The sequence below is a fragment of the Rhamphochromis longiceps genome, linkage group LG1 (genome assembly GCF_057381845.1).
Source record: "Rhamphochromis longiceps isolate RC_006_pf linkage group LG1, R_longiceps_female_GT1.1, whole genome shotgun sequence".
In the NCBI taxonomy this organism is placed as follows: domain Eukaryota; kingdom Metazoa; phylum Chordata; class Actinopteri; order Cichliformes; family Cichlidae; genus Rhamphochromis; species Rhamphochromis longiceps.
Genome location: NC_140557.1, coordinates 11,490,718 through 11,517,336, shown reverse-complemented (window position 1 = coordinate 11,517,336; position 26,619 = coordinate 11,490,718). Strand labels below are relative to the sequence as shown.

General features: G+C 39.6%; 1 protein-coding gene across 4 annotated transcripts in view; it reads right to left on the bottom strand.

The window, feature by feature from the left end:
- The window catches only part of shf (Src homology 2 domain containing F), a 91,426-nt gene extending 88,602 nt beyond the window's left edge, over positions 1 to 2,824 (bottom strand). For all 4 annotated transcript variants that reach the window (XM_085382206.1, XM_085382357.1, XM_085382284.1 and 1 more), the window contains exon 1: positions 2,064 to 2,824. In XM_085382206.1, the coding sequence (XP_085238332.1) occupies positions 2,064 to 2,495 (432 nt within the window). In that variant the 5' untranslated portion in view covers positions 2,496 to 2,824. The remainder of the gene's footprint in view (positions 1 to 2,063) is intronic.
- Between the last annotated feature and the right edge of the window lie 23,795 nt (positions 2,825 to 26,619).

The following is a 26,619-nucleotide window of genomic DNA, read 5'->3' as shown; positions in this document are numbered from 1 at the left end:
ACATTTGTGGTAACACAATGCCTAAAGAAAAATAGCTATGAAACTGTTAAACACGAAGAACTCACAAAGACGACCACCTACCTTTAACCTCTTAACATTAGGCTTACTGCAGAGATTGATGGAACACACAACTTCATTAACAGCATTTTTAAAATCCACACCAGGAGAATCCCTTTAACAAGGATTTACAAACAATTACCGTGACCGGCAACAGTCGGAAAAGAAATCCTCAGCTTCCACACAAAATGTAATCCTCACAAAAGCCTCACAATGCTCTTTCAGGAAGTTAAGGAGCGTAGCTTACGGCATTTCAAGGGCTTTTCTCCAAATTTCTCATCCATCATTTAGAGAAGTAAATATATGGGACATACCCGTGTTTTTTTGTGGGGGAAAGATTTGTGAAACAGTGTAATATTTTTTGGCAGCTATTTTTGCTACTTCATCTCACTCCTCTCTCCGTTACTGCACGTTTTTATTGAAACTTCATCACCTGACAAGAAAGCCTTAAAAACCTTCTCTTGACATACTGCTTAAGCTCCCCAGCTGTCAGTATTGATTTAGCTCATCTATAACACCAAACATGCTTCTCGGCGTGAGGTATTTAGCCCATACTATGCCATCAATTGTCTGTACATTAAAGCCATGTGTGCACATATGGGGAGAGAGGTGAAGCACAGATGCAAGTGTAATTCTAAATTAGTGAGATCTAAATAAGCTTCAATTAACAAGAGACAACTGTAATTTCTTTAATCAGCTAGAACAGCTGCAGTGCCTGGTTAAAACTGTGTATTTTCATTTCCTGCTTTTTCTTCTGATAACACATAGCTGCCTGATTCTCAAACCGGCATACCAAGTTAATGAGGTCTGATAAAAAAAATAGGGAAAAAAAGAAAACGAGCTGACAGTGTGGGAAAACAAACACTGAAACAGAATATCATTTTATGAGTTTCACTTGGTTCCTGTTTTTTGTGTTGAGGGTATATGGGAAATTCAGGGGATGGTAACAATCTTCTTGCGCGTCATTAAACCTGGACTTCCTTCGCGCAACACTCTTGTGGCAGGCTGCAGACACACTGGAGTATAAATGAAAGTGTTGAACACTCCAAATGTCACAAGACAAGTGTGAAAGGTGCTGGAGGAAGTAACATGCAGGTGAAGCCAAGAGGCACGCAAAAATTTTATAAGAGAGGTGACTGAGGCGTGCTCTGAGTTATGAGCACAGGTTTCAGTTAACAAGGTATGCAGAGACTGAAAATATTCTTAAACTGGATCAATCTTATAAAACCACATGTCCTTACGCCCACTAATACCAAACATCTCAGCTTTCTCCAAATAAGCCCAGTGCATGGATTCCTGAGAAGCCTGGCATGACAGCATGCTCCAAGGCACAGCGTGTTGTCTGGCTGTCAGTCTCCACATTCACTCTGAGAAAGTTAAAAAAGCAAAAGGTGCGAAGTATGTGCTGGCAGAGCCAGGAGAGGATCAAATTAGAGCATAATATATCCATAAACTCATCACAAGTAATTTCCCTCTAAGACAGCAGGCTTTACTGCAATGAACATTCGCTAAATTGGTCTGTCTAGATAAACAAGATTAGATTAAAGTTCAATTAAAGCCACTGTCGAGATCACAGTTGCTCGAGAAGAAGCTACAGATGGGCTGACAGCAGTGCGTCTGCACGTGAAGGCTCAAAAGGTGAGCGAAAGATCATTTTTTGCATTAAAATGAAAACCGGGCATATCAGCTGACAAACTGAGCTATTTATCATACGGCATACAGTCTCTGTGGTGTAGCTTTTTACAGGGGCTGATGTCGCAATTCTGGTGGAAAGCCGTTGTGCGATTGTGATAACAAGTTCTGCCGGTTGTGACGATTAATTCCTCACAGCAGTAAAGTGCCATGTTCACCACACACGTTTTCCCTTGAGTAAAGTTTTAAACGAAATAGCTCTAATTTGGTTTTGAGGGAAACGATTTGTTCACATACAAATATTAGTGGGAGGCAGAAAGTTGTTGCTCTGTATACGACTCGGGGGCAGGCTGAAAGGACCAAACTTTACCCACCTTCTCCTTGTTGTCGAGGTCCGAGGGAGGTGAAGTAGGAGATTTAACGCTCCCTACGGGGACAGCCTGGGTGACCGTGACACCCCCGCCGGGAGCTGGGCTGCTCTTTTCGATTGTTTCCACCTTGATAAGTCGGTGCTTTGGTGACACATACTTGATATCCGGTGACCCCACAGTGTTCAAGCTCGGGGGGAATGAGATATTTCCACCTGGAGTGTACGGATCCTCGAAATCCAGGTCCTTTTGTAGTTTGTAGGCAGCGAGGATGTCCGGCTGAGCGGGACTCGGAAAGGTGGTCCCGGAGCTTGTTTGTTGGAAGCCAGGCGCACCGGGCACACCGGTGTGACAGTGTCTGTAGTCCGGTTTCGGAGGAGCCGGTGGTGGTGTTTTGGTAGTTTTGAATCCTAGGTGCTCCTTGAACCACTTGGCCATGCTGCCAGTTCATCGCTCTCAAATCAATTCATGTAGTTTAGTTCCACCTTTCGTGCCAGAGCAGCCCGAGTCTGGTCATCAGTGAGGGATTCTCGGGTCACACGCGGCCAGCCGACTGGCTTCGGAGCGTGTCGCCAGTCTCGTGCGACTCTGGCGGTCCAAAGAGGACTGCGCGAGCCGGCCAAAGAATAGCTACAGGCACTTTCTGATCTGCCCTGCCGCAACTCTGTCCCCGTCACACACACGCACACACTCTCGCGCGCACACACGCCGCTGTCGCTCTAAGCGCTCGGCTGCGACCCACGTCAGGTTTAAGCAACATACGAGCGCTTGTGCAAGAGGAACACACGCCCCCCCCCACTCCTCCACAACCTGCCCTCCCTACCTGAGAACACTGCACTGCCACCTACCGGACTTCGGGAAGCTTATCGTAACCGTCGAAAGCACAATCGCACCTCTGTGTACTAACCAAGTAGAGTCTAATCTCTAGCTTGTCTCTCTATTGGCATCCATGAGGACATGTTCTGGTAAATGCAGAGCATGTCTGAGCTTCTGGGTGTGAGGCAGCCGTTGAATAACACAGGGAGGTTTCTTAAACTTACTGCTGGTCCTTGACAATACTTGATGAATCGCTTGCTGCCATATAGTTGGAACGGTTTATGTTGACTTTGAGGTAGCTTACCAGTGAAATTGAGTCATTAAAATAAATAGGACCTGTCCCATTCTTGTGCAGTTGTCCAGACATATAAAGCAGTATTAAAAAGAGACCTTTTTTCACCAGTGGAGCTCAAGGGTAAACTGTCATTTGCTTATTCTTGTTGCTCTTTTGTCCAGATGGCCACTGCAGTGCGTTTTAATTGCAAACTGCATTGCAAATGACCAGCCAGAGCCTGAACTAAAATTGCGTACCTTCCTGCTAAGTCCATTATACAAATCCACGGGTAGAGGATGTGATTTGTTTAAAGGAACAATACAAGTAAACATCTCTCTCCAATGTGTCTTTCAATCTATTTGACTGATAGGGTTTTGGGGCCACAACACTAATTGCCTTTGCAATAGGAGGACAGATGAAAAAAAAAAGTCCCATTCCACCTCCCAGAGACAGCAACAGTCTGCATTAATGGGAGTCCTGGCTGCAGCGCAGCAGGTTTTTATGAAGCAATATTTCTTTTTAATAACACCACACACATAGCCTTGAGCAAGTCATGGTGTGCAGATCAGAGTTTAACCCTGGCAGGCCCCTGGGAGAGACAACTCCATGCTCTAGAGATCAAAACTAAATCTATTATTTCTGTCCTGAAATTCTGCCATTTCTGCACAATCGACTTGCAAAAAAAAAAATTAAAAAAAATCTGACCATTGTAATTCCCGTGCACTTTACGAGGACAATTTTACCTTGCCGCCAGGGCATTGATCTGATCAGCTAGTGTATTATGCATTTAAAAAATCTTTAAAAGACAAGGAATGGGTTGGGATAGGCTTAGTTATTGCAGCACTGTTCTTTTATTTCTGGGAAAAATAGCCTTTCAAACAGAAGAAGACAATAATTTAGGCCTCAGGTATATTTCAAGTTTGCCTTTACAGTACACACTGCATGTTTAACTGCTCTGCTGCATTTATTCGGACTCACAATGTAATAAGTACAGAGAGTGATGCTAGCTAATAACCTGTCTCCTCCTATAGGTCTAAGAGGATCAGTGTTAGGCAAGAGCAGGTGTGTCATTTAGGTTGCCAGGCTTGATATTACAGATCCTTTGTCCCACTGCTGCAAATGCATTCACCAGTTTTCTCCGGCTGCCTTCAACAACACTATTTAAAATGCAAACCCTGTAATCCAGCACCTCATAGGATTCAAATAGAGTCTTATGGAGCCTTCAAAAGCAGGGTTTGATAAAAATTAATTTCTGAAGATATAGTATTGAGGCTCCAGCCTCCCCACAGCCCTGGTAAATAAGCTGAAGAAAGGTGATGTACGTATGGATGGATATATAGGATCCTGCTTAAACCATAGTATTAAAACCGTGTCAGAAATGTTGGTAGTTTATTGGCAAAAATATGAGTACTTCTCACAAGAACAGACAGAAAAACCTTTCATACTTACAGAAGTGACAACCCCTTCTTTAAAAGAAATGGACTGAGTCAGAATTTCGGCAGTGTTTGATTAATATGCTAAACTGCTTACATTCCCACATTTGCATTTAATCTAAAAGGGAATCTGTTATTCTAGTGATCATTTGATACTGCACAAGTTATTTGCTGTCTAAATGAACTGCGAGTATCATCAACAAAGTGCTACTAATTAAAAACAAGTTACTTAGAGGATCTGGTGCAAACTTTCCTTTCATCGAGGTGACAGTAATAGGGGTGTTAGCATGGCAGGATTTTCATCTACAGAGTTCAGACAAGATGACAGCTTAGGTTTGCTCCAGGTGAATATTAATGCATTCAGGAGTTACTGCTGGCAACTCAAATGTTTGATATGCAGTGCAAGACATATGACAAGTTTATTTTCCTCTTTACATCTGCTGGCTCTGAAAATGTGGGAAGAGAAAATGCCCCAGTGACGGCTGAAAAAAATAAGAAAAACTTTAAAAAGTCATATCAACTAAATATGAAACTAGGCTATGTAGTCTCCATTTTTATATTTTTAGAGTTTCATTTAACTTAATGTTTTGTGTTAAGATACAACAGTTTTTATAGACAGTTCAGCATCTTCTAAGCTCACTGTTTTCAATATTGTAATTGCATGTTTTATTATCACAACAGCTCAGCAATAACTACTCGCAAATCCTTTAAAAATGTTTTTGGTAGCATTTAAGCTTTGCATATGAAAAGAAGCTGGTAATCCTTCTCACTTATGCTGTGAATCTGTGAAATAAACCAGCTGAAAAGAAATTACAGTATGTGAAAAATTGCTGAGGAAATAACTGAAGCACTCTATATAAATATGTATGTTTATGTTCAGTTTGACTAATACATTTCTCAGTGGTAATGAGCAAAATCCAAGATGACATGAAAACAGCTTAAAAGAATCCTAATCATATTTGCATGCAAAACACACTGTTGTCATGCTAAATTGTGCTGTAGCACACAAGACCATTGTTGGCTTCCTGACACCTAAAATAAATGTAGCAAACACACACACACACACACATACACACAAAAAATCAATGTAATGTTTATTTTTCTCTGCTTTGCATTTTCTAAATGGTTCTCACTGCTTTTTCATGCACCCACACTGGCACATATACACCGTGTTCTTACCACCACTGCTTTTTTTGTTTGTTTTTAAAAAATCTGAGTCCACCAGGTCTCTTTTGCTAAATAAACACTAAAGTCTACTGTCCATCAACAACAAGATCCTCAAGCAAAAAAATCAATATCTTATTGCTCATGTAGACAGCGGAAGACAGTGGTCGGACTGTGAAGCTCCCATTGTGAATGTACTGCAGGAACAGTTTGAAATGAAGGGAAGCAACTGCTGATAAACAGAAAGTATGCTTAACATAACTTGTTGCCCTACTGAGGACCAGTTAAACACTGAAGTTAAACCATTGCTTTCAACCATAATCAGTAGGGAATCAGTAGAGAAACATACAGTAGCTAATCCATTATCTTTACAAAGATATGCACTGGTACAGATTTAGTGGTATTAAACACATGACACCAGTCAAATATAGGCTTTAATCCAGTATATAACATGTCTAGAGACTCTACATTACGAAATGTCAAAATGAAATTTAAGATACAACCTCTACAAGTTCAGTGCCCAAACCAAAAATGGAGTTCGGAACAAAAGTGATGTAATATATACAGAAGAGGTTAGAGCACCAATACATGCATGCTATTCTGTGGGGTTTCATCCCTTGTGTCTCTGTGTGCGTCAGTGTTATGCTTTTTTTTTTTAGTCTGACTGTGCTTGCTTTCCCATGGCTGTCAATCAGAACAAACACTGGGAGCTTAAAAGCTACCTCCTTTAGCAACAGCATGTATGTCATCTTTGAATGTTAAAGAAACGATGGCTGCTGCAGACTGGTGCTCTGAATGCATCATAATTATAATTACTATAATTACTAATTTGACTTAAATGTGGATCTTTCCATCTGTTCAGACGTAGGTGGGGATGTACATTATATAAACAATGTTGGACTCTGTAGTTTTCTCTGGTCCCCTCCCCAATCAGACCAGACCAGGAGTGACATGTTTAGCTGCATGTTCTCCTTAAATTGCTGGCTGTCTGAGTGGTGTCCAAAAAACGATGTGGGCTTCATAGATAATTGGCAAACCTTCTGGAGGAAAACTGGTCTTGTTAGGATGGACGGTATCCATCCCACTTTGGATGGAGCAGCTCTCATTTCCAGAAATATGGACAAATTTATTAAACCCCCCAAAATATGACTATCCAGAGTTGGGACCAGGAAGCAGAGTTGCAGTCTTACACACCGCTCTGCAGCTTCTCTCCTCCTGTTACCCCCCAAAAAACCCATCTCCATTGAGACTGTGTCAGCTCCCAAACAGACAAAAACAAACTAAAAACCAGCAATAAACAACTTAAACATAAAAAAAATCACAAAGAAAGAACAATACAGTATCCACATCTGAACCAAAGAGTAAAACAGTGAAATGTGGATTATTAAATATTAGGTCTCTCTCCTCCAAGTCTCTGTTAGTACATGACTTAATAATTGATCAACAAATCGATTTTCTCTGCCTTACAGAAACCTGGTTGCAGCAGGATGATTATGTTCGTTTAAATGAATCAACACCCCCGAGTCATTCTAACTACCAGAAATCTCGAAGCACAGGGCGAGGGGACGGTGTGGCAGCAATTTTTCACACGAAAGACCAAGACAGACTTTTAATTCATTTGAAAGCCTGATGCTTAACCTGTCCACCCCAGCTGTGAATCTCAGAAACCAGTCTTACTTGTTATCATCTATCGTCCACATTCATGTAGATGCTAAAAATTACAGGCTCAACATGGCATTTAATCTGTTATTAGACTCAATTGGCTTCTCTCAAAGTGTAAAAGAACCCACCCACCACTTTAATCACACTCTAGATCTTGTTTTAACATATGGTATAGAAACTGAACATTTAACAGTGTTTCCTGAAAACCCTCTCGTGTCTGATCATTTCCTGATAACATTTACATTTACAATAATTGATTACACAGCGGTGGAGAGTAGACTTCATCACAGTAGATGTCTTTCTGAAAGCGCTGTAACTAAGTTTAAGAATATAATCCACCCACTGTTATCATTTTCAATGCCCTGTACCAACATAGAGCAGAGCAGCTACCTGAACGCTACTCCAACAGAGGTCAATTATCTTGTTAATAATTTTACCTCCTCACTGCGTACGACTCTGGATACTGTAGCTCCTGTGAAAACTAAGGCCTCAAATCAGAAGTACCTGACTCTGTGGTATAATTCTCAAACACGTAGCCTAAAGCAGATGACTCGTAAGCTGGAGAGGAAATGGCGTGTCACAAATTTAGAAGATCATCATTTAGAAATAGTTTGCTGCTTTATAAGAAAGCCCTCCGCAAAGCCAGAACGTCTTACTATTCATCACTGATTGAAGAAAATAAGAACAACCCCAGGTTTCTCTTCAGCACTGTAGCCAGGCTGACAAAAAGTCAGAGCTCTTTTGAGCCAACCATCCCTTTAACCTTAACTAGTAATGACTTCATGAATTTCTTCACAAATAAAATTTTTATCATTAGAGAAAAAATTACCAGTAATCATCCCACAGATGTAATATTATCTACAGCTACTCTTAGTACCATTGATAACTTCAATAATTACTTCCTCCAAACTATCAACGTGTCTTTTAGACCCCATTCCTACAAAACTGCTCAAAGAAGTCCTGCCATTAATTAATGCTTCAATCTTAAATATGATCAACCTATCTCTAATAATCAGCTATGTACCACAGGACGTAGTTAAACCTTTACTTAAAAAGCATCTCTAGACCCAGCAGTCTTAGCTAATTATAGGCCAATCTCCAACCTTCCTTTCATATCAAAAATCCTTGAAAGAGTAGTTGTCAAACAGCTAACATATCATCTGCAGAGGAATGGCTTATTTGAAGAGTGTCAGTCAGGTTTCAGAGCTCATCACAGCACAGAAACAGCTTTAGTGAAGGTTACAAATGATCTTCTTATGGCCTCTGACAGTGGACTCATCTCTGTGCTTGTCCTGCTAGACCTTAGTGCAGCATTCGATACTGTCGACCATAATATCCTATTAGAGCGATTAGAGCACGCTGTAGGTATTTCAGGTACTGCACTGCAGTGGTTTGTATCATCATCATCAATAGACTCCAATGTGTGTATGTAAATGGAGAGTCCTCTTCACACACTAAGGTCAGTTATGGTGTTCTACAGGGTTCAGCACTAGGACCAATTCTGTTTACATTATACATGCTTCCCTTAGGCAGTATCATTAGAAGACATAGCATAAATTTTCACTGCTATGCAGATGACACCCAGCTCTATCTGTCCATGAAGCCAGATAACACCTTGGAGTCATTTTTGACCAGGATATGTCCTTCAACGCACATATTAAACAGATATGTAAGACTGGTTTCTTCCATTGGCGCAGCATCTCTAAAGTTAGAAATATCCTGTCTCAGAGTGACGCTGAAAAACTAGTTCATGCATTTATTACTTCCAGGCTGGACTACTGCAATTCATTATTATCAGGATGTCCTAAAAACTCACTGAAAAGCCTTCAGCTAATCCAAAATGCTGCAGCAAGGGACATGGACTAGAAAGAGAGAGCAGATTTCTCCTGTTTTGGCTTCCCTTCATTGGCTCGCTGTTAAATCCAGAACTGAATTCAAACTCCTGCTCCTCACATACAAGGTCTTAAATAATCAGGCCCCATCTTATCTTAATGACCTTGTAGTGCCATATCACCCTATTAGAGCACTTCGCTCTCGCACTGCAGGCTTACTTGTTGTTCCTAGAGTATTTAAAAGTAGAATGGGAGGGAGAGCCTTCAGTTTTCAGGCCCCTCTTCTGTGGAACCAGCTTCCAGTTTGGATTCGGGAGACAGACACTATCTCTACTTTTAAAATTAGGCTTAAAACTTTCCTTTTTGCTAAAGCATATAGTTAGGGCTGGACCAGGTGACCCTGAATCCTCCCTTAGTTATGCTGCAATAGACGCAGGCTGGGGATTCCCATGATGCATTGAGTTTTTCCTTTCCAGTCACCTTTCTCACTCCGTATGTGTTAATAGACATCTCTGCATTGAATCATATCTGTTATTAACCTCTGTCTCTCTTCCACAGCATGTCTTTTATCCTGTCTTCCTTCTCTCACCCCAGCCAGTTGCAGCAGATGGCCCCGCCCCTCCCTGAGCCTGGTTCTTCTGGAGGTTTCTTCCTGTTAAAAGGGAGTTTTTCCTTCCCACTGTTGCCAAAGTGCTTGCTCATAGGGGGTCATATGATTGTTGGGTTTTTCTCTGTATCTATTATTGTACAATCTATTGTACAATATAAAGCGCCTTGAGGCGACTGTTGTTGTGATTTGGCGCTATATAAATAAAATTGAATTGAACTGAATTGAATTGAATATGGTGTATGGAGACATTGACATGCTGACTTAGTTTATATAACATGCTTTGATGGTGAAGGTGCAGGTGCAGTGTGTTGCAGTGAAGTGAAGCCTGACCTTGTTAGCTATGTGTGTGTCTTTCTTCTTGAGTATTTAAAGCAAAACAATTTGTGGTCTGAGAGAAGGAGGATAGAAGTACTATATAGATCATTTATTAGAATCACAAATAGCATAATATAAACTTTACTAGAATAAGAATGTATAGCATTTTTAAAAGTAAAATAAATTAACAGAAGTTTTTATTCAGTATCATTACATAATTTGAATACAGCTACTGATGCATTAAATTACTGGCCACATCTCCAGGTTTTAGCTGGTTCATTTGAATTGCCTTATAAAATGTGGGGTAGTTTAAAATTCACTGTTTCCAAAACTCTGAGCCTCCTGGTGAAGATACGTTTGTCACAAATCTTTTCTTACCAGCTCATCTGCTTCAGGGTCACAGGAGCTGGAGTATATTCCAGCTGTCATGGCTAACGATGTAGACCCAGTCTATCAGAGTTTCACCACTCTACAGAGAGACAGACAACCATTCACACCTATGGCCAAAAACCAACAGCTCATTCCTCCCACAGTCTTTAGAGTTTTAAGGAAAGTGGAGCAGAACTCAAAGAGAACACAGACAGGTACAGGGAGAACATCCCAACTCATCATCATCCCATATAAAGCTGCTTCCTAGAGGATTCAAGCCTAGGACAAGTGATAACCACTCCAGCACTCTCCTCTACAATTAACAGCTCCTCAGACAGGATTTGAATACATCCAAGTATTTAGTTCACCCACAACATTTCAACCCTTATAAGCTGAGATAAAATCTGAAAAAACTTCCATGGCTTTCTCAGTCACCCTTTCTATGTTCTTCCATTTATGTTAAATGGGTTAAGGTTGTAGGTAAATGACTGCGGAGGAATGGCTATGGCAATCACTACTTCTTGATCTTCTTTGGTTGTGAAGTAGACCTCACAAAGCTTTGAGGTCCATTTGGGCTCATTTAATTAATTTCCCTTTCTAGAGTTGAACATTCATACCATTGTGCTTCACTATATGTCTGTGATATCATTGTCCTTCCTGTCCACCTATTTACATTTGTTTCAGCCATAAGTCTAACATTTTGATAAAGTAAACCATTAAAAAGAAAAAGTCCACCTTTTTTGCACACGGAAACACTAAATCCATTAGTATTTTGAAACATAAACAATTTCTGCTCAGTGTTCAAATTTTACATTGTACCTCTTTTTCTGAAAAGCATTATTCTTTCTAACTCCCAAACACTATATTCAAGTCCCCTAAGGTTGTGGTGATTTGTCATATTCTTGAGCTTGTCAGAGCTTTCGTGTGTAGAGTCTGATAATGTTCCTTGTACATAAAATCAACAACTGTGTGAGATTTTGTCAAAGGCTGGTTTGCATAGGTAGTATGACTCAAGCTGCAAACTAAAACCACTGGTTTACTTGCTTCTTGAAGACCTAGAACCAGGCGGAGATGCCTACTTCTATTTTTTTATATGGAATTATTCAAGGCATTTCTCTGGTATCCCTAAAAACTCATTCCTCACACTCGCACAAATCACGTATTGCTGTTATTGCAGGGTAAACAGAGTATATCCAGACTGGCTCAGATAAGGAATAGATCTAATCTCAAATGTTTGATGTTGGCAGAGTGTGACCCTTCCTCAGCAGTAGCCCTGTTCCCTTTTGGCACTCCCAACTTTGAGGGGTCCTCTGATCCAGTCATGTCTAACTGGACACTTCCCCGTGTATCGTCTTTGTAGATTTAATAACATTTAACAATGAAAGTTGTAGCATTGTCAATTATTAAGGAGCTGCAACACTGAATCCCCTTGGAAAATTTTCTACTTGTGTTGGTTTAGCGATTCTCCTATCACTCTCCCACTGAAGCCCTCAATTTGTCAGCAAGAGAAGCACTCCAGCTGACATGTTACCTTTTGAACCCAGCTAAGTGTGTCACCCAGTTTGATAAAATACACGCTGTCATACCATGCAAAATAAGGATTTACTGCCTATTAACTGGGATCCAAGTGTGTGCACGGGTTGGTTAAGAAGATGGTGCAAAGCCTTGCTGAGCTTTGCTAACGAGAAAGAATATTCTGAGTGATTGATGTCGTTGCCAACAGTAACAGACATGGATCAACCACGATGTGTATGTTTGGAAGTAAGGATTTCCCATTTGCACGGCATATTTAAAAAATATTCTGCAGGTAAGATTGGAAAGAAAAATCTGTTCTTCATCTCATTCTTTTATGTTTATTCAGATTGCACTCTTGAGGGTTGCATGTTTTTTCCGGGTATGAGAAAGACGGTCGTTTAGTATCACTGTTACTCAAGGGAGTGTATTGTGTGTGATTGTGATGAATCAGAGCAGCATGGTTCACAAGTCTGCCTCTTCAGTCAGCGTGACACAGTCAATGGCCTCTGACGAATGAAAATGTACTGCTCTTCTCTCTTCACTGTCCCTTTATTATGCACTGCCAGTCTGCAGTGCCATGTTTGGACATGACAAGAGAGGCCAAAACTTCAAAAACAGAGAACAGAAAACAGAGCATTGTCAGCGAATACAGTAACGCTGCTGTGAGGTGATGAGGACACTATTTTTTATTGTGAATTCACATTTTGATAAGGGTCACTGAGTAGTGACCTAATCAAAATAAGATTAGGTTACCACGACTCCCTGAATCAAATGGACTTAACCTTAAATTGGTTGTATAATTTTAAAGCTCTTTTTGCACCAAGATTAGTGCTGTTTGATATTATTTCAAAAATGCAAGCATTCCACCTCCCGATAATAACAACCCTCTACATATTTTTCCTAATTCTCCCCCTAGTTACAGTATCAGTAAAATGATTATTACTGTGTGTCAGTGATACTTCAGCTTGAATGTGATTTAATTATTCCAAAGCACAATTATGAAAGTATAAGTCCCAACAGTTCAACTCATATTGATTGCCTTGCTGGAGGTTCGAGTGATTCGATAGCCCCCCATTGCAACTACCCTCATTTTCTTTTTCATTATAAATCTGAATGTATTTCTTCAACAAAGAAAGTCTCCAACTGAGCAGGTAAACGGTCGCTGGTGTGCAATAAGGTGAATTTGGCAATCTTAACAGCAGGCCTCATAGTAGCCTATTAGTGCCAGTCTTGTGGTATATGGTGAAACAGCCTCCAAGGATCAAGGGCTTACATAGAAGATGGATTTTGCTTAATAGTGGAGCTGCAGAGAGCTGTAGAGAATCGTAGAAACTCTCTGGGGTGTTTCTCACTGAAATACTCTGTACAGCAATTTTGAGGGGATGTAAAACAAGAAAAATGTTACCCAGCGGCTTCAGGCATTACTGCTATTGTCATGCAAATGCTTCAGCATTGACTGGCTGTGCATGTATTGAAAACTAATAACTGCTTTATTGGGTTTTTCATGCCGTGTCAAAGGCAGAACTGATGATGGCTGCTCCCTAAATGTTGCCCTAACTGACATGTTTTTATATAAACAATAAAGTAGTTCAAATGCATCGGTCTAAGCAGAGTATTCAACGCAGAAGGCAGAAAAAAGGTTCCTCCCTTTTTTCTAACTGTACATCAATATCCACTGCAATAGGTCAAGTAAGGATAAAGACTGCTGATGAGTTAATTGCCAAAGTGATACTTAGACTGATGGATGAAGGGTAACACATTTACTATTAAGGAAATCTGGAAAGTTGAGATAACATGATTCTTTATATTTGTACTTCATGAGCTATAAAATAATTATATAAAACTGTGATTGTATTATTGATCCCTGCCTTGTGTTTTAATGTTGCGCTTGGTTTGCTGCCCTAATCTTTAGTTTATCAATAACCTGTTTGCCTTCTAATTGCATATTGATTCAACAAACGTGATGGTTGAATTTTTTGGGTGAATTTTGAGACAGATCTCCGCAGCCCTTTTCATTTTCTTTTGTGGGGTGTACAAAACATATTTTTGTGGCCTCTGTGGGCATAATAACTGTTTGTCAAGCACCGAGAGACACAGTTTTCTGTTTACATGCAGAAATGCCCGCGTTGTGGTGAACTGCAGATGGTGAAGGTATCTGCTGTGAGCTTTCACATTCCACTAAACACGAGCATCCAGCATTCTTGAGTACCTCTCTAACACCTTCTTGGACAAATTAGACACAGCTCAGTAACACTCAATGGGCTTCACCCATGGGAAATTATCACAAGACAATGGGCTTCTCATCTTCTTTTTATGTTCTGAGGGGGAAAATGGAAAGAACGAGTGAGGGGGGAGAAAACACTTTTGAGAATTCCCCTAAAAAGAAATACAGAGACTGGCTGTATATTCGACAATCAAAGAGCTGTGAATAATAAGCAATTTCATCGTCAGTTTGTCATCGCACAGCAGCGGATGCCTCAGACTCTGTAGGTGTAGTGTTTTAGAAGCGATGATTGCATCCTGAAAATGATGGATGTGCGCTAGATAATCTGGGAGACAGGAGGATGTCCAAGATGCTAGGTGGCTGATGACTCGCCACTGGCAGCCATAACCGCAGCCTCATTACACACATAGCCTGAGATAAGCTCTTTATCCTGTGGCATGGAGATTAGACAGGTGATCTCAGTAGTCTTGCTCAATTAAGCAGAGCTATTCACACCCCCGTTTCAGGTGGGAGTCTGTTAAAGACTTTTAAAGAATAAATGGGAGCATTATATAATGAAAAAATCTCTTTCTGTTCCCACCCTCTGAGGCAAAGTGGCAAAACTGATTAATTTCTCACTTGTGAAATGTCAAAATGACTTAATGATATACAACATATGCAAATGTAAGGCTCATTTCGCTCTGGAGGAGATTTTCCTTTAGCTCATCCCTGGTGTGAGCTTACAAAGGTTCTATTAGCATATGGTTTTTGGAATGGATGGCAGCATCAAAGCCTGTTATAGAGACGCACTGACCTGTTTCAAACTGTTGACCCAAACAATTCAGGGCACATTTCATCTGATAGTATGGTTCAGTGACAGGATGAAAAAGCCAGCCTGAGTTCTAAGCCTGCTGAAAGGGAAAAAAAAAAACAGTCTGACAATGTGAAAAACTCACTTTTGAAGACGTTGTCATGTTTTTTTTAATTAACATAAAAAAAATACATCCTGTATAACACCAATAGGTTTATATGATAGCATTTTTGTAATAGGATCAAACAAACACGTCTATAGGCTTTACCTAGCAGCTTGGTGAGGGTGTTTTAGACCTCTGTCATCTAGTAGAGTGAACTTCACCATTGCTTAACACTGTTGAGGTAGTGAGTAGAGCATTATATTGCAACTAGCTTTGGGTTCATTTCTCCCTTGTGGGAGAAAATGTATGACAGCTGTTGTGTACATAGCACACCATTCCAGTAACAACTTCTCCACTAATTGAATCAGTCTGTGCGTTAAGCTTATGTTAAAGCACACACCAGGCAAACATATATTTCCCACTGAGAGACCCAGGCTTGTTTTCTCTGGGAAGCCACCTTGGCAATAACTAGCAGTAGTTTATTAGATGTATCTTTATGTGCTGTGAAAGCCGGGAGAGCTCCGGGCGGTTGTCTTACCCTTCCTTTCCTCTCTGACTGTTGTCTCGGTGCAGCTGTAATTCTCAGCCTGTTAGGGTGATAGCAGCCATTTGAAATCCACACTTTCTCCACATAAGTATGTGCAATGTCAAAGGGAGCTACAATTTTTCCCGTATATTTCAGACGTGTGTGATGATCACTTGCAGAATTTTGCCCGTGATGATACCCTTGCACATCAGGAACAGGGCTCATAGCTCTGATGTTTACGTTTCCAGTAAATCGCCATGGTCTTTTAATCCCTTAAATTAAGAAGTTGTCTAATTAATTTCCATAATTATTTGTTTATCTTCCTCAGCACTGGCACAAACATGTCAAATTTGTTACAGCTCTTAATTAAAGACGATTTTTTGATCCATTTAATGGATTTCTTTCAGACTGTTTTCCCCCCAGATCATATCTTGAGGATCAGGATGACATATCTGCTGTCTATGGAAACCTGGGAACTGTGACCAGAATTTCAAATAATGTAACTTTATATAATGGACTAGAAATGTTAAGCACTACAGAGTCTGGTTATACATTATACAGAGTCTGTTAAAATAGCTTTTTTTTTTTTTTTTAATTGTGTTTTATTTTTCCTTATTTAACTGAGAAAAACTGAAAAAAACGAGTCACTTTTTTGAATGAAAAATAAAGGGGTATATAGTGAGGGTGCACACAAGTCTCTGAATGGGTGTTTTTTTTTTTTTTTTTTTGCATTAAAGTTCTAATAACTAGATGGGTGGACAAGACTGCTGGGAATTTGAATAAGTAATGCTTACCAGAGTAGAAGGTCAAAGTAAGTCTCCCAGTTGACAGCTGAAAATCCAACTGGCTCCTTTGGGACAAAAATGAAAGGTGTCCAGACATGTCTGCCATTTGGCAGTTGCCTTGGCATAACATGATCTGTAAGATGCTGCATTATACAAACACCTCTTCAAGCTGTATTGGGAAATTATTTAACCCAGCTGTGCAGTGTGCCTAAAATACTTGGAGTTATTTTGCATGTACCCTGACTGCCTTCAGCATGACAGAAATTGAGTTCTAAATGGAGCGATGCACACCTTCTCTGTTTCCTGTGACAGCTCCTCCCCTGAGAGAACAGTCTGTGTCTTCATAGTGAGGAAGCTCTGGGAAGAACAGAGAGACATGCAGAGAGTATAAGAGAGATATATATAGAGGATACTGGGTTCAGTGTACTAAAAATACTCTTGTGCACCATAGCAGTCCATGGCTACATCTCATGACCCTCGTGTTTTTTTCAGCACTACAGCAGAATTTTCATATCATAGAGAAAAGTACACATTAGTTCTTAATGCTGGACATATTTTCAAGTATATATTTCTTCTTTTGCACTTTCTGTTGAAAATTGAAAGAGCAAAAAAAGAAAAAAGTGCTGCCATGCAATTACACCACAGGTGGACACGTGACCAGGAAAAATGCAGGACAGGCGTGATCCAGTGACCACCGCATACGTTTCCTTCTACAAAGGGCACCGTTTTATCATTCTCTCAGAAGAATACAACTCATGTCCCATCTGAGTGAATATAATTAGCATTCGGTGATAAAACAAAACCCCACAGGAGCTGTCCACACACAATATATTTAATTGAAGCAAATGATATAAAAGGATAAATTGTGAGTTATATTACAGGGCCATGACCCAATAGTTCGACCATAAACTATTATACAGGCGAAGTCATTAACTGTGGAGCATTCATTAAATAAAATGGTTCCAGGCAATGAAAACCAGGCAAGAACTTGGACAGTGGGGCTTAGTCACCCCATCCTGTTCCCTCTTCTCTAAAAAAATAATGGGTGTTTTAAGTGTGTGGATATGCATGCATATGCCGGCGTGTGTGTTGGTCATGCTAATAAACCACTTTGATGTCTACCCTCACTTTTGTGTGCTCGTCTGATCAGACCTCTGACAATGCCTCACAGAGGTCAGGGCCTCTGCAGACAGGTTGCTGGGCTTCTGATCTACTGACTTCATTTGCATTGCACAAATGCACTGCATCGCATGAAAATTCAAGCGGACAGTTTTCTCTGCATTCACCCAGTTGTGCAGAGTCACAACCATGAGAAGATACTTGATTGGCATATATACCAACTCACATTCAGAACACAAATGAACACACATGCACATCTCTACACTGAAATCCTTGTCTTTGTGCATGGTTACTTCCACCAAAACGATTCTCAATAAAAACAAGCTTTACAGATGATTTCCTTCTTCTTCTTCTAACATACTGTTTTTCTTCTCCAGGCAAAACACGCTGCCAGACACTGCATTTTAATTCTAGGCAAATAAGAGTTTGTGAACAATTAAAGCAACAAAACAAAGCAGTGTGAGAACACATGTTGCAGAATCTTTCCTTAGCTTTAGATCACTATGATTCTTTGTTTTTAATAAAACATGTTCCAGATTGTCAATACGGCCCGTTTCAGATCAATTCAAAAAGAGAACAAAACAGCTTAAAATGAATATGATTTTTTTTTAAATAAACTGATTAACTTAATTTAGTGGTTATATCAAGGTTGTTCCTGTAGACTGTTCAGGTAGATGGACGACCTTAGTTAATTAGATTACATTACTTACTACTTACGAATGCAGCATTATTCCAGGGAGTGCATTGCACAGTTTGCCCATTAGTCTCATTAGTGCATTAGCCTCAGTACTGTTTTACTTGCTAATTACTGAGTGTTAGAGGAACTGGTTGGCTCATGTGTTGTGTTGATTTAATTACAAAGCTGTGATGCTAGGATCTCTTTGGCATCGGTCTTTGTTTTATTCTGACAATGATAAATACTAAAGCTGAACAACCATGTAAATAACATCGTGGGCTCCAGTTGCTATCCCTTTGATGCACTGCACAAAAAAGCCATTGTTGCAACATGGAATATTCACGACAAATAATACAGACCAGTGTGAATTAAGCTAAGATCAAAAAGATGGTAAAATCTTGCATAGCGTGTGATTTTATTACATTTCTTACTGTCTGAACGCAAACAGGCAGAATGACATTACACCCACCATCACCGCAATCAAACTGTTTCTTACATTTGGAAAACAGATGTCTTACTTCTGTATTAAATTTGATACGCTCTCATTCTCCTTTGCTCAAAGAGTTCATAAAAGGAACTAGTGAGTAAAAGGAGTTTAACAGTTTTTAGAGAGGAATGTAAAAAGTCACTATTTTCTTTCCTTGAACAACACAGAGTACTCGAGACAGAACTAAGGAATACGACATCATTTTCAAAAGATGGATTTTTGCCTGTATGGCTAAATGTGACATATTTAGATGATGGAATTATGGCTTTATATTAATGAATGTGTTTTATCTCATTTAAATTCAAAAATAAATAAATAAGCAGAAACATAAACAAGTGTTCTCACTAACAAACAAGCAGGATGGGCAACAAATAATCTCACAAAATAAACAAACTAGAAGATTTATCAAGCAAAAATTAATACCAATGGATTTTCCCTGTGACTGGCTAGTTGATTTCCTAACCAATATATCTTATGTCTTATTCAGTTACACACATTATCTCACCAACATCACTTCTTTTTCGGCTAATAACTTTTACAGTGATACATGATCAGATGTGTCCCTGTGTACTCTGCCTATATGTGTGTGTGTGCATGAACATATATGTTTGTATGATGAATAGCACACACTCAGAAAAAGCCATTATGTTCAGTAATGGTAAAGTGATGTCAGAGAGGCTTTTTGAGCCACTTAGCTCTGTCAGCGGATCAATAGTGTAGCTCTGGGATTATTTACACTGTCCACATCTCATTTTTAGGGTTACATCTTGATCATCACTCGCTGATAGATATGTGTTTCTGTAGCAGACTCCCGAATAGATCAGTTGTTTTGGGTCAAACAACCATTTTGATGATCCTGATTAGGTATAGTGGGTGTCTATTGTGGTATTGATTTTTCAGTCATCCTGCTTGAGATCATCTACTAAGTGGGGTGACACATAGAACTGAACATAGACTTGAAACTGCAGGGAATTTATTGACCATGAGAGAGACTGAAAGGTGAATACTCATTGTTCTGTTAGAGCATAAAGGGTAAATTGATTATTTACACTGAGCACACTTCTTAAAAACCAAAAAAAACCAAAAAACCCCAACAACAACAAGCACATACACTGTTGAAAACACCAGAATTTAGTGTGACAAAATTTTTCCAGACTGAGACAGAAATAAAATTTCAGTGTTTTCTGCAGTATCAATCGAAAACAAACAAACAAAGAAAACCCCCCAGATTTTGCAAAGAAATCCAAAGTGCATTAAGCTCCCCAGAGTGTGTTTACTCCTCCTTCTTTTCCTCTTTTTTTCAGTGGTCCTTCACTTTGAATCTGACATCGCATTCTTTATTTTCAATATCTCCGTGCCAGTCCGTAGAGGCCAAGCAGCGACAAGTGATGTAAAGATCTTGTAACATTCCATCGTTGATTCCTGAACCTCTGCCACAGTCCTGCCAAATCCCCTGCTGCGCTTTGCTCCTGTGCCTCCTCCCCACCTTTCCAGCGCCGTCACAGATGAGAGAGGAATACAAATGTCTGCAGTCCCTAAAGCTCAGCCCCCACCCCCTCCTGCTCCCATGGCTGTATCCCCACTCCCACATCCCCACCACCCTCTGCCTGCCTCCCTCCATCCCTGACTACTCCCCTCCAAGGACAGCCAAAGACATTCTCCAGGGCGAGATAAGAGTGATTTCAGCCAACCCAATATGGCAGTGCTTTCACGGCCGCCTGGGGTCGGTACCGCTGGAGCCACATTGAGATTGAGACTTTGAATACATATGTTTGACTTGCTGTCGCGTCGCCAGTCATGTGTCGCACTGGAAAATCAACCACCAACCATGCTGCATTTCAAGGCGTAAAGCACTTGTCATGTTACAGATATACTATGTGTGACCCAGGTTAAGAAACCAAGTCCCGCAGCATGAATGATGAATGAAAGGTAGCTACCATATGACTTACGTTATATATATGAGTCATCTCCATTTTTCCTTTTACCCTATAACACATCAACGTTTACACTTTCACACGATCGATGCCCACGCTACATCCATATATTTTGTTTGTGGCCCACATTGTGCTGAAGACATTAATACTTAAAAATAAGTATCTTCTGCCTGCCTGTCAATATAATTAAATTATTCAAAAAAATCACTCAGTGTTTCAACATTCAACTTGCTAAAGAACTAAATAATTTCTCTACTTAAATCAGTTAATACTGATTTTATGTGAGAAATGAGGACGCTTTTAAAATATTTGCACTGAGATGGAGAAATGTGGAGGAAAAGCAGCAGGGCACATGTGAATGGCAATATCATGAATTTGGATTTGCACTGACGTCCAGCCTTTGACAGGAAATGTATAGCTTTTATGACCGTCATCTGTAAAGTTATTTGGCTCCAAAAGGACAAAGCAGGAAGAGGTGATTAAAAGCAGAATGGAATGTCACACCTAATAGATACAAAGCTAGATTGAGAAAAATAGGGAAAGTGGGAAGGAGGAGGAATGGACAGCAAAAGGAAAGAAAAAACAAAAAACAAAAGGTCAGTTATTACGTGTGTGAGTGTGTTTGTGAATGGACATGTGTCTGACAGAGGGTATAAGTGCATTTGTGTGTCTATGTGAACGGCCTGTAGAGAAACTGCAGAGTGTGTGAGCGTAGGTGTTCTCAGCGTTCCCAATTTAAGGTGTAATTACCTGAGAGTTAAGTGAACTCGACAGATCCCTCTTGATTCCTCTTTTTCTCAGCTACAGCCTCCTCCCCTCCTTCTGTATAAGATTAGAAGGATAAGATTTACAGCTATTAAATGCGCAATATATGCCACCTTGGCCTAAAGGGGAAGAGTTAAGTCACTTCCTTCACCTGTACCGTCTAATCCTACTTTTTGAATTCAGCAGGATCAGAGAGAGTATATATATGTTAAATGAAAAGTAAGCCTTTGACTGGGCATATATGCCTGCTCTTCAAATTCCCATTGTGTCTATGCCTGTCGCTCAGAGGTTTTATTTCTTTACCTCTTTACTTGTTATCTCTGGTTAAAGTTTCAAATTTACACCTTCAACATAGATTAATTAATAAAGAATTTTTCACCTTTTTTTTAGTGCTCGTACTCTACCTCCATCTACTTCCATGTTTCTCAGCAAAACCAAAATCCCACCCAAAACTATCCTATTTTAATGCACTGGCCTTCGTTCTACTGATCGATTTTTATTTTCCTATTTTACACTATGGATTTTTTTGGCGATCTGAATGACTCCTTACTGTAAGCTTGCCTTCTAACCCAGTAAAGACTCTGTTCTCTGAGACAGTTTTTGGGCATTACAGCGACTGGAAGTTGCCCAGTTCTCCCACTCTCCTCCAAATTTGGCTGCTCATTCTTTCACTGAAGCATTTCCAAGATAAGGTATCACATGCTCCAATCCTGGTTGCAAAGTGTATACCCTACACATTCTTTACAGATTATTGAATGTCAGTGCCATGTGTACAGCGATAGAAAGCTAGCCAAATTCATCTTTGACTGATCTCTTGCTGATGGCTTTCTTGGCTGCAGCATGTTGTTGTGGCTGCAGCACAAAATCTCCTTCCAACCCATTCACTGCTCCAAAGGTACCTCAAAAGGTATAGAATATATAGCCATAACTTTAGGCTTTCCGTATCTCCACCTGTACTGTCTGTGATATATTTCTAGTGCGTGTGAAGAAAGCGTGCTTGGTACACAATTTTATCAAATGAGCTACAGGTTTGAAATTTGGAAGGCAGAGAGACAGCGCTTTTACAAGCATCAATAAAAAAGCTCTCCTCTGAATAGGATCAAATGTTGCAGGATAAACAGTACAAGGCATGCTGCATGGCTGGGGCAGGTCTGACTGGTTCATGAAGTGAATCTATAAAAAGTGCAGTAAGTAACAGTAAGCTGTGATGCATAGATTAGCATATTATGTTTCACATATAGTACTGCTTTACTTTCATACCTAATAATAAGCACCTTGCCTATGAATCACCTAGTGTCTATCTATAACATAATGTAATATCATGCAAAATAAATGTCTCTGTATGTGTAAACAGGGAAAGAAATTAACAAAAGTGCCGTTACTTTACCATTTAGCTGAAACGTGTATACTCATAGGAGAAGACCTGCTCATACTTTTTTATGGTACTGCACCCTCAAGGAGGCGTGGATGTATGGCTTCCTGTCAGTAAACTGCCCTTCAACAGCATTTGTGGTTAAACTGCCAGAATGAGGTCTAAATGCAATTTATAACACGACCTTCTACACAGACACCTCTCTCCTTGCCTCCTCCTCTTCCTGTCTTTATCTCTATACCCCAGCATTCCCTCTCTCTCCTTTCTCTTTGAGTATTTGATCATATGAGATCTATCTGAGCAACACCTGCCTTTACAAGATTAAGAATAGCTTTCACATAAAATAACTTAATACACACAACAGACGACACTAAAAAGCAATGTATATGATTTACGAAAAGACATACTGGGTGAAAAACCTATTAGATGAAAATAACACTATATAAATTATGAAACAGTTTATTTCTTGGGATTTTTTTCCTTTAATGCCTTTTGAAAATGGAATTATAAAACAATGCAAGCTAGAATAAAGCTACCCAAAGTCATTATCAGGTGGGTCACAGACCAAGATTCACCCTTGGGCAAGGTGATAGAGCTGGCAGGTGGTTCAAACAGGGAAGCACAGAAAACAGGGAACAACAAAATTCAGCCTGAAAAATGCACCAGGGAAAGAGCTGCTGGTGTGCTTTGGAACAACAAAAGACACTATTCTATTTAACTGACTATAAAGACAAAGATTAGAAATATGCAGTTAAATATCAGCTGTGTTTATCTTAGATGTGCAGATGGCGGGCAAAAGATGCTATAACACTGTAAGTATATATATATATGTTTAGTCTGTGATATAAATGACTGTTCTGACAGTCTGTCCTCAGATCAAATAATGCCTAAATAAAGACGTAATATTCTTTGTTTTTGCATCCACCTGCTGCTGTTATAATGTTTTCTTATATTTGGTGACAGCAGGCAGGAAACATGATATACTGACTCGCAATAAAGTCTCTTCATCAGAAAAAATCTTTGTGTGATTTTAGTCTGAAAACAGCATGTTGACTGTAGCCAGACCTGCTGACAGTAAACGCACACACCCACACAAAAAGCAGCTCCACACCAGTCATCCCTAGTCTCCAACCGAAAATAGGGAAAACCTCCTCTTTTTTAGCTAATAACAGGAAGAAGTTTTTAGTTACATTTTTTCATGATTATATTTGGAAGAAAAAGAACAGTGTTTACTGCTATGACCTGTGCTCTGGTATTTGGCACTTTAATATAAATATAAGCGTCACACAAAAAGGAACTTTTTACGTTTCTCAAAGCTGGTATTACACTCACTAAAACATTAAAATCCCTGTTTTTTGTTTCTTAACAAACCAGATTGCTACGAAAACCCAATGACTGGATGAAAAAATATGCTCTGAACCAAAAGAAAGAGCTTTTTGTCTTTTTCTTCTTTCTTTCTTTCTTTCTTTCTTTCTTTCTTTCTTTCTTTCTTTCTTTCTTTCTTTCTTTCTTTCTTTCTTTCTTTCTTTCTTTCTTTCTTTCTTTCTTTCTTTCTTTCTTTCTTTCTTTCGTTCTTTCTTTTTTTTTTAAGTTCATGCCAGCATTGCAACATTTTAAAAGTTTTCCCCCTTGGGTTCTCTGATTTCTCTACCATTAAATGTATAATGCATAATCTCGAATAAAACGTGTGCCAGCAACACGGTCAGATAAGCTCTTGTCTCTTAATTCCTTGCTACTTCTCTGAATGTGGACAATCTTTGACATTCCTTTGGTAATAAATATTTTGTAAGAATTGGTCAGTCGATGGTTTCTTTCAGTTATTGAGTTTATTTTGACATTTTTTTAGCATGTTAGCCTAAAAATAAATAAAATAAAAATAAAGTGCTTTGTTGCAATATTAGACAAGATGTAGTATATAGATATAGTAAGCTCATTTAAGCAGCTAATGTAATTTCAATGAACTTTAAAAAGGTATGGTTAGCACATACCATCAGATTAGCAGAAATACTTTTATGGTCCATATTTTTATGCTCGATGGGGTTCATTTGTATATTTTCTGTTTGGCTTTGACAAACATATTTCTAAATATGTGTCATTGTTCCTTTTACTTCCTGCCCTTGTGTTTTTCCCATTTGTGTAATTTTCTGTTCCGTTTTGATGGTTTTCACTTGCTTCCAATTATCCTTCACTCAGTGAAGAACTGGGAAGAAAGACAACAAGAAAATCTGACTGAGAATGGCTGTGCACACCATGTGCTGTTTTAAATAGTCCTGAATCTTACAGGGTCAATACTGAGTTAGACTCTGGTATTTGCTGGTATTTGCTTCTTATCTATGTCACAAACTTAATTTGAAAAAGACAATTCTTCTACTGACCCAACCTATAAGCCCCTAGCTTATGCAGTGGGTCAGTAGCTTTGAGCATAGGTGAAGTAGATTATTAAGGTCCTTCACTGCACCAATGTCAGCTTCAGGGGATTCTGCAGGATAATGGTCCTCCCTCTGAAAAGAACATAGTTCCTCTCATTCTCAATTTTAACCTGGCCTGGGGATGTTACTGAGCAACTCTTACATCACACAATTACCAGACCCCTCTCAGTATCTTGCAAACATTTTTTAAGTATTTTATTTTTATTATATAATGGATTTTCACGAGTTTCACTGCTGGAGGTGAAGTCACACATTAACAACCTTTTAACAAACTTCTTTAGTTAATGGAAACCCATGAATCATGTTTAACTTGTGCTTTTTATTCAAACCATGCAAGTTTGGCTGCACTGTGCTTTAGTTGATCTCTGATGATCTGAAAAGGCACCTCCACTTAACTGTTGCTAAGAGACATTCAACTTGAACTGAAACCTTACAGTATTTGTGATTAAGCAACAGTATGAGTGAAAATGGAAACGTATTAAAGAGAAGTGCTTCCATTGTAATTCCAGTTCAAGTGAAGGATGTATGTGGAAGTATATATTAACACTTTATAATATTAAGAAAATAAAAGTGAGCAAGGCAGGGCATGATGCTCCTGCTGATGCAATTTCAAATATAGTTTCCAAATAATCTACTTGCACCATTTCGAAACACACACACACACACACACACACACACACACACACACACACACACACACACACACACACACACACACACACACACACACACACACACACACACACACACACAGATGTGTCAGTGTCAGCAAAATGCAGTTTTATAATCAATTTGGACTCGAGGGTGGAGTGGGTTGATGTTCCGTACAGCAAAGCAAATCCCAAAGTGACTGTTGCTCATATAATGCAAGCAGTGCAATCAATTTCACCAGTCTGACCAATGGAGAGATGGGTGTTGTGAAAGATATGAGCTGAGCTAGAGCTGGGGCAGGGAGTGACACTTTCCCAGTCCTCGTTTTGAGTGGGATGTGCTCAGTACTGTACGTACACATGCAGATCTCCATTTTGACCTCACATCCCTTTTTGCCTCAGGACACATTGCAAAGCTAGCTCTCATTTATACTGCAGTGATGCTGTCCTGTACTACTGTAGTAATGTAGTAATACTGCAGTAATGCTGTCCTGTACTACTGTAGTAATGTAGTAATACTGCAGTAATGCTGTCCTGTACTACTGTAGTAATGTAGTAATACTGCAGTAATGCTGTCCTGTACTACTGTAGTAATGTAGTAATACTGCAGTAATGCTGTCCTGTACTACTGTAGTAATGTAGTAATACTGCAGTAATGCTGTCCTGTTGTGAAAATCAATAATAACGGTGGTATGAAATTTGAATTGCAGTT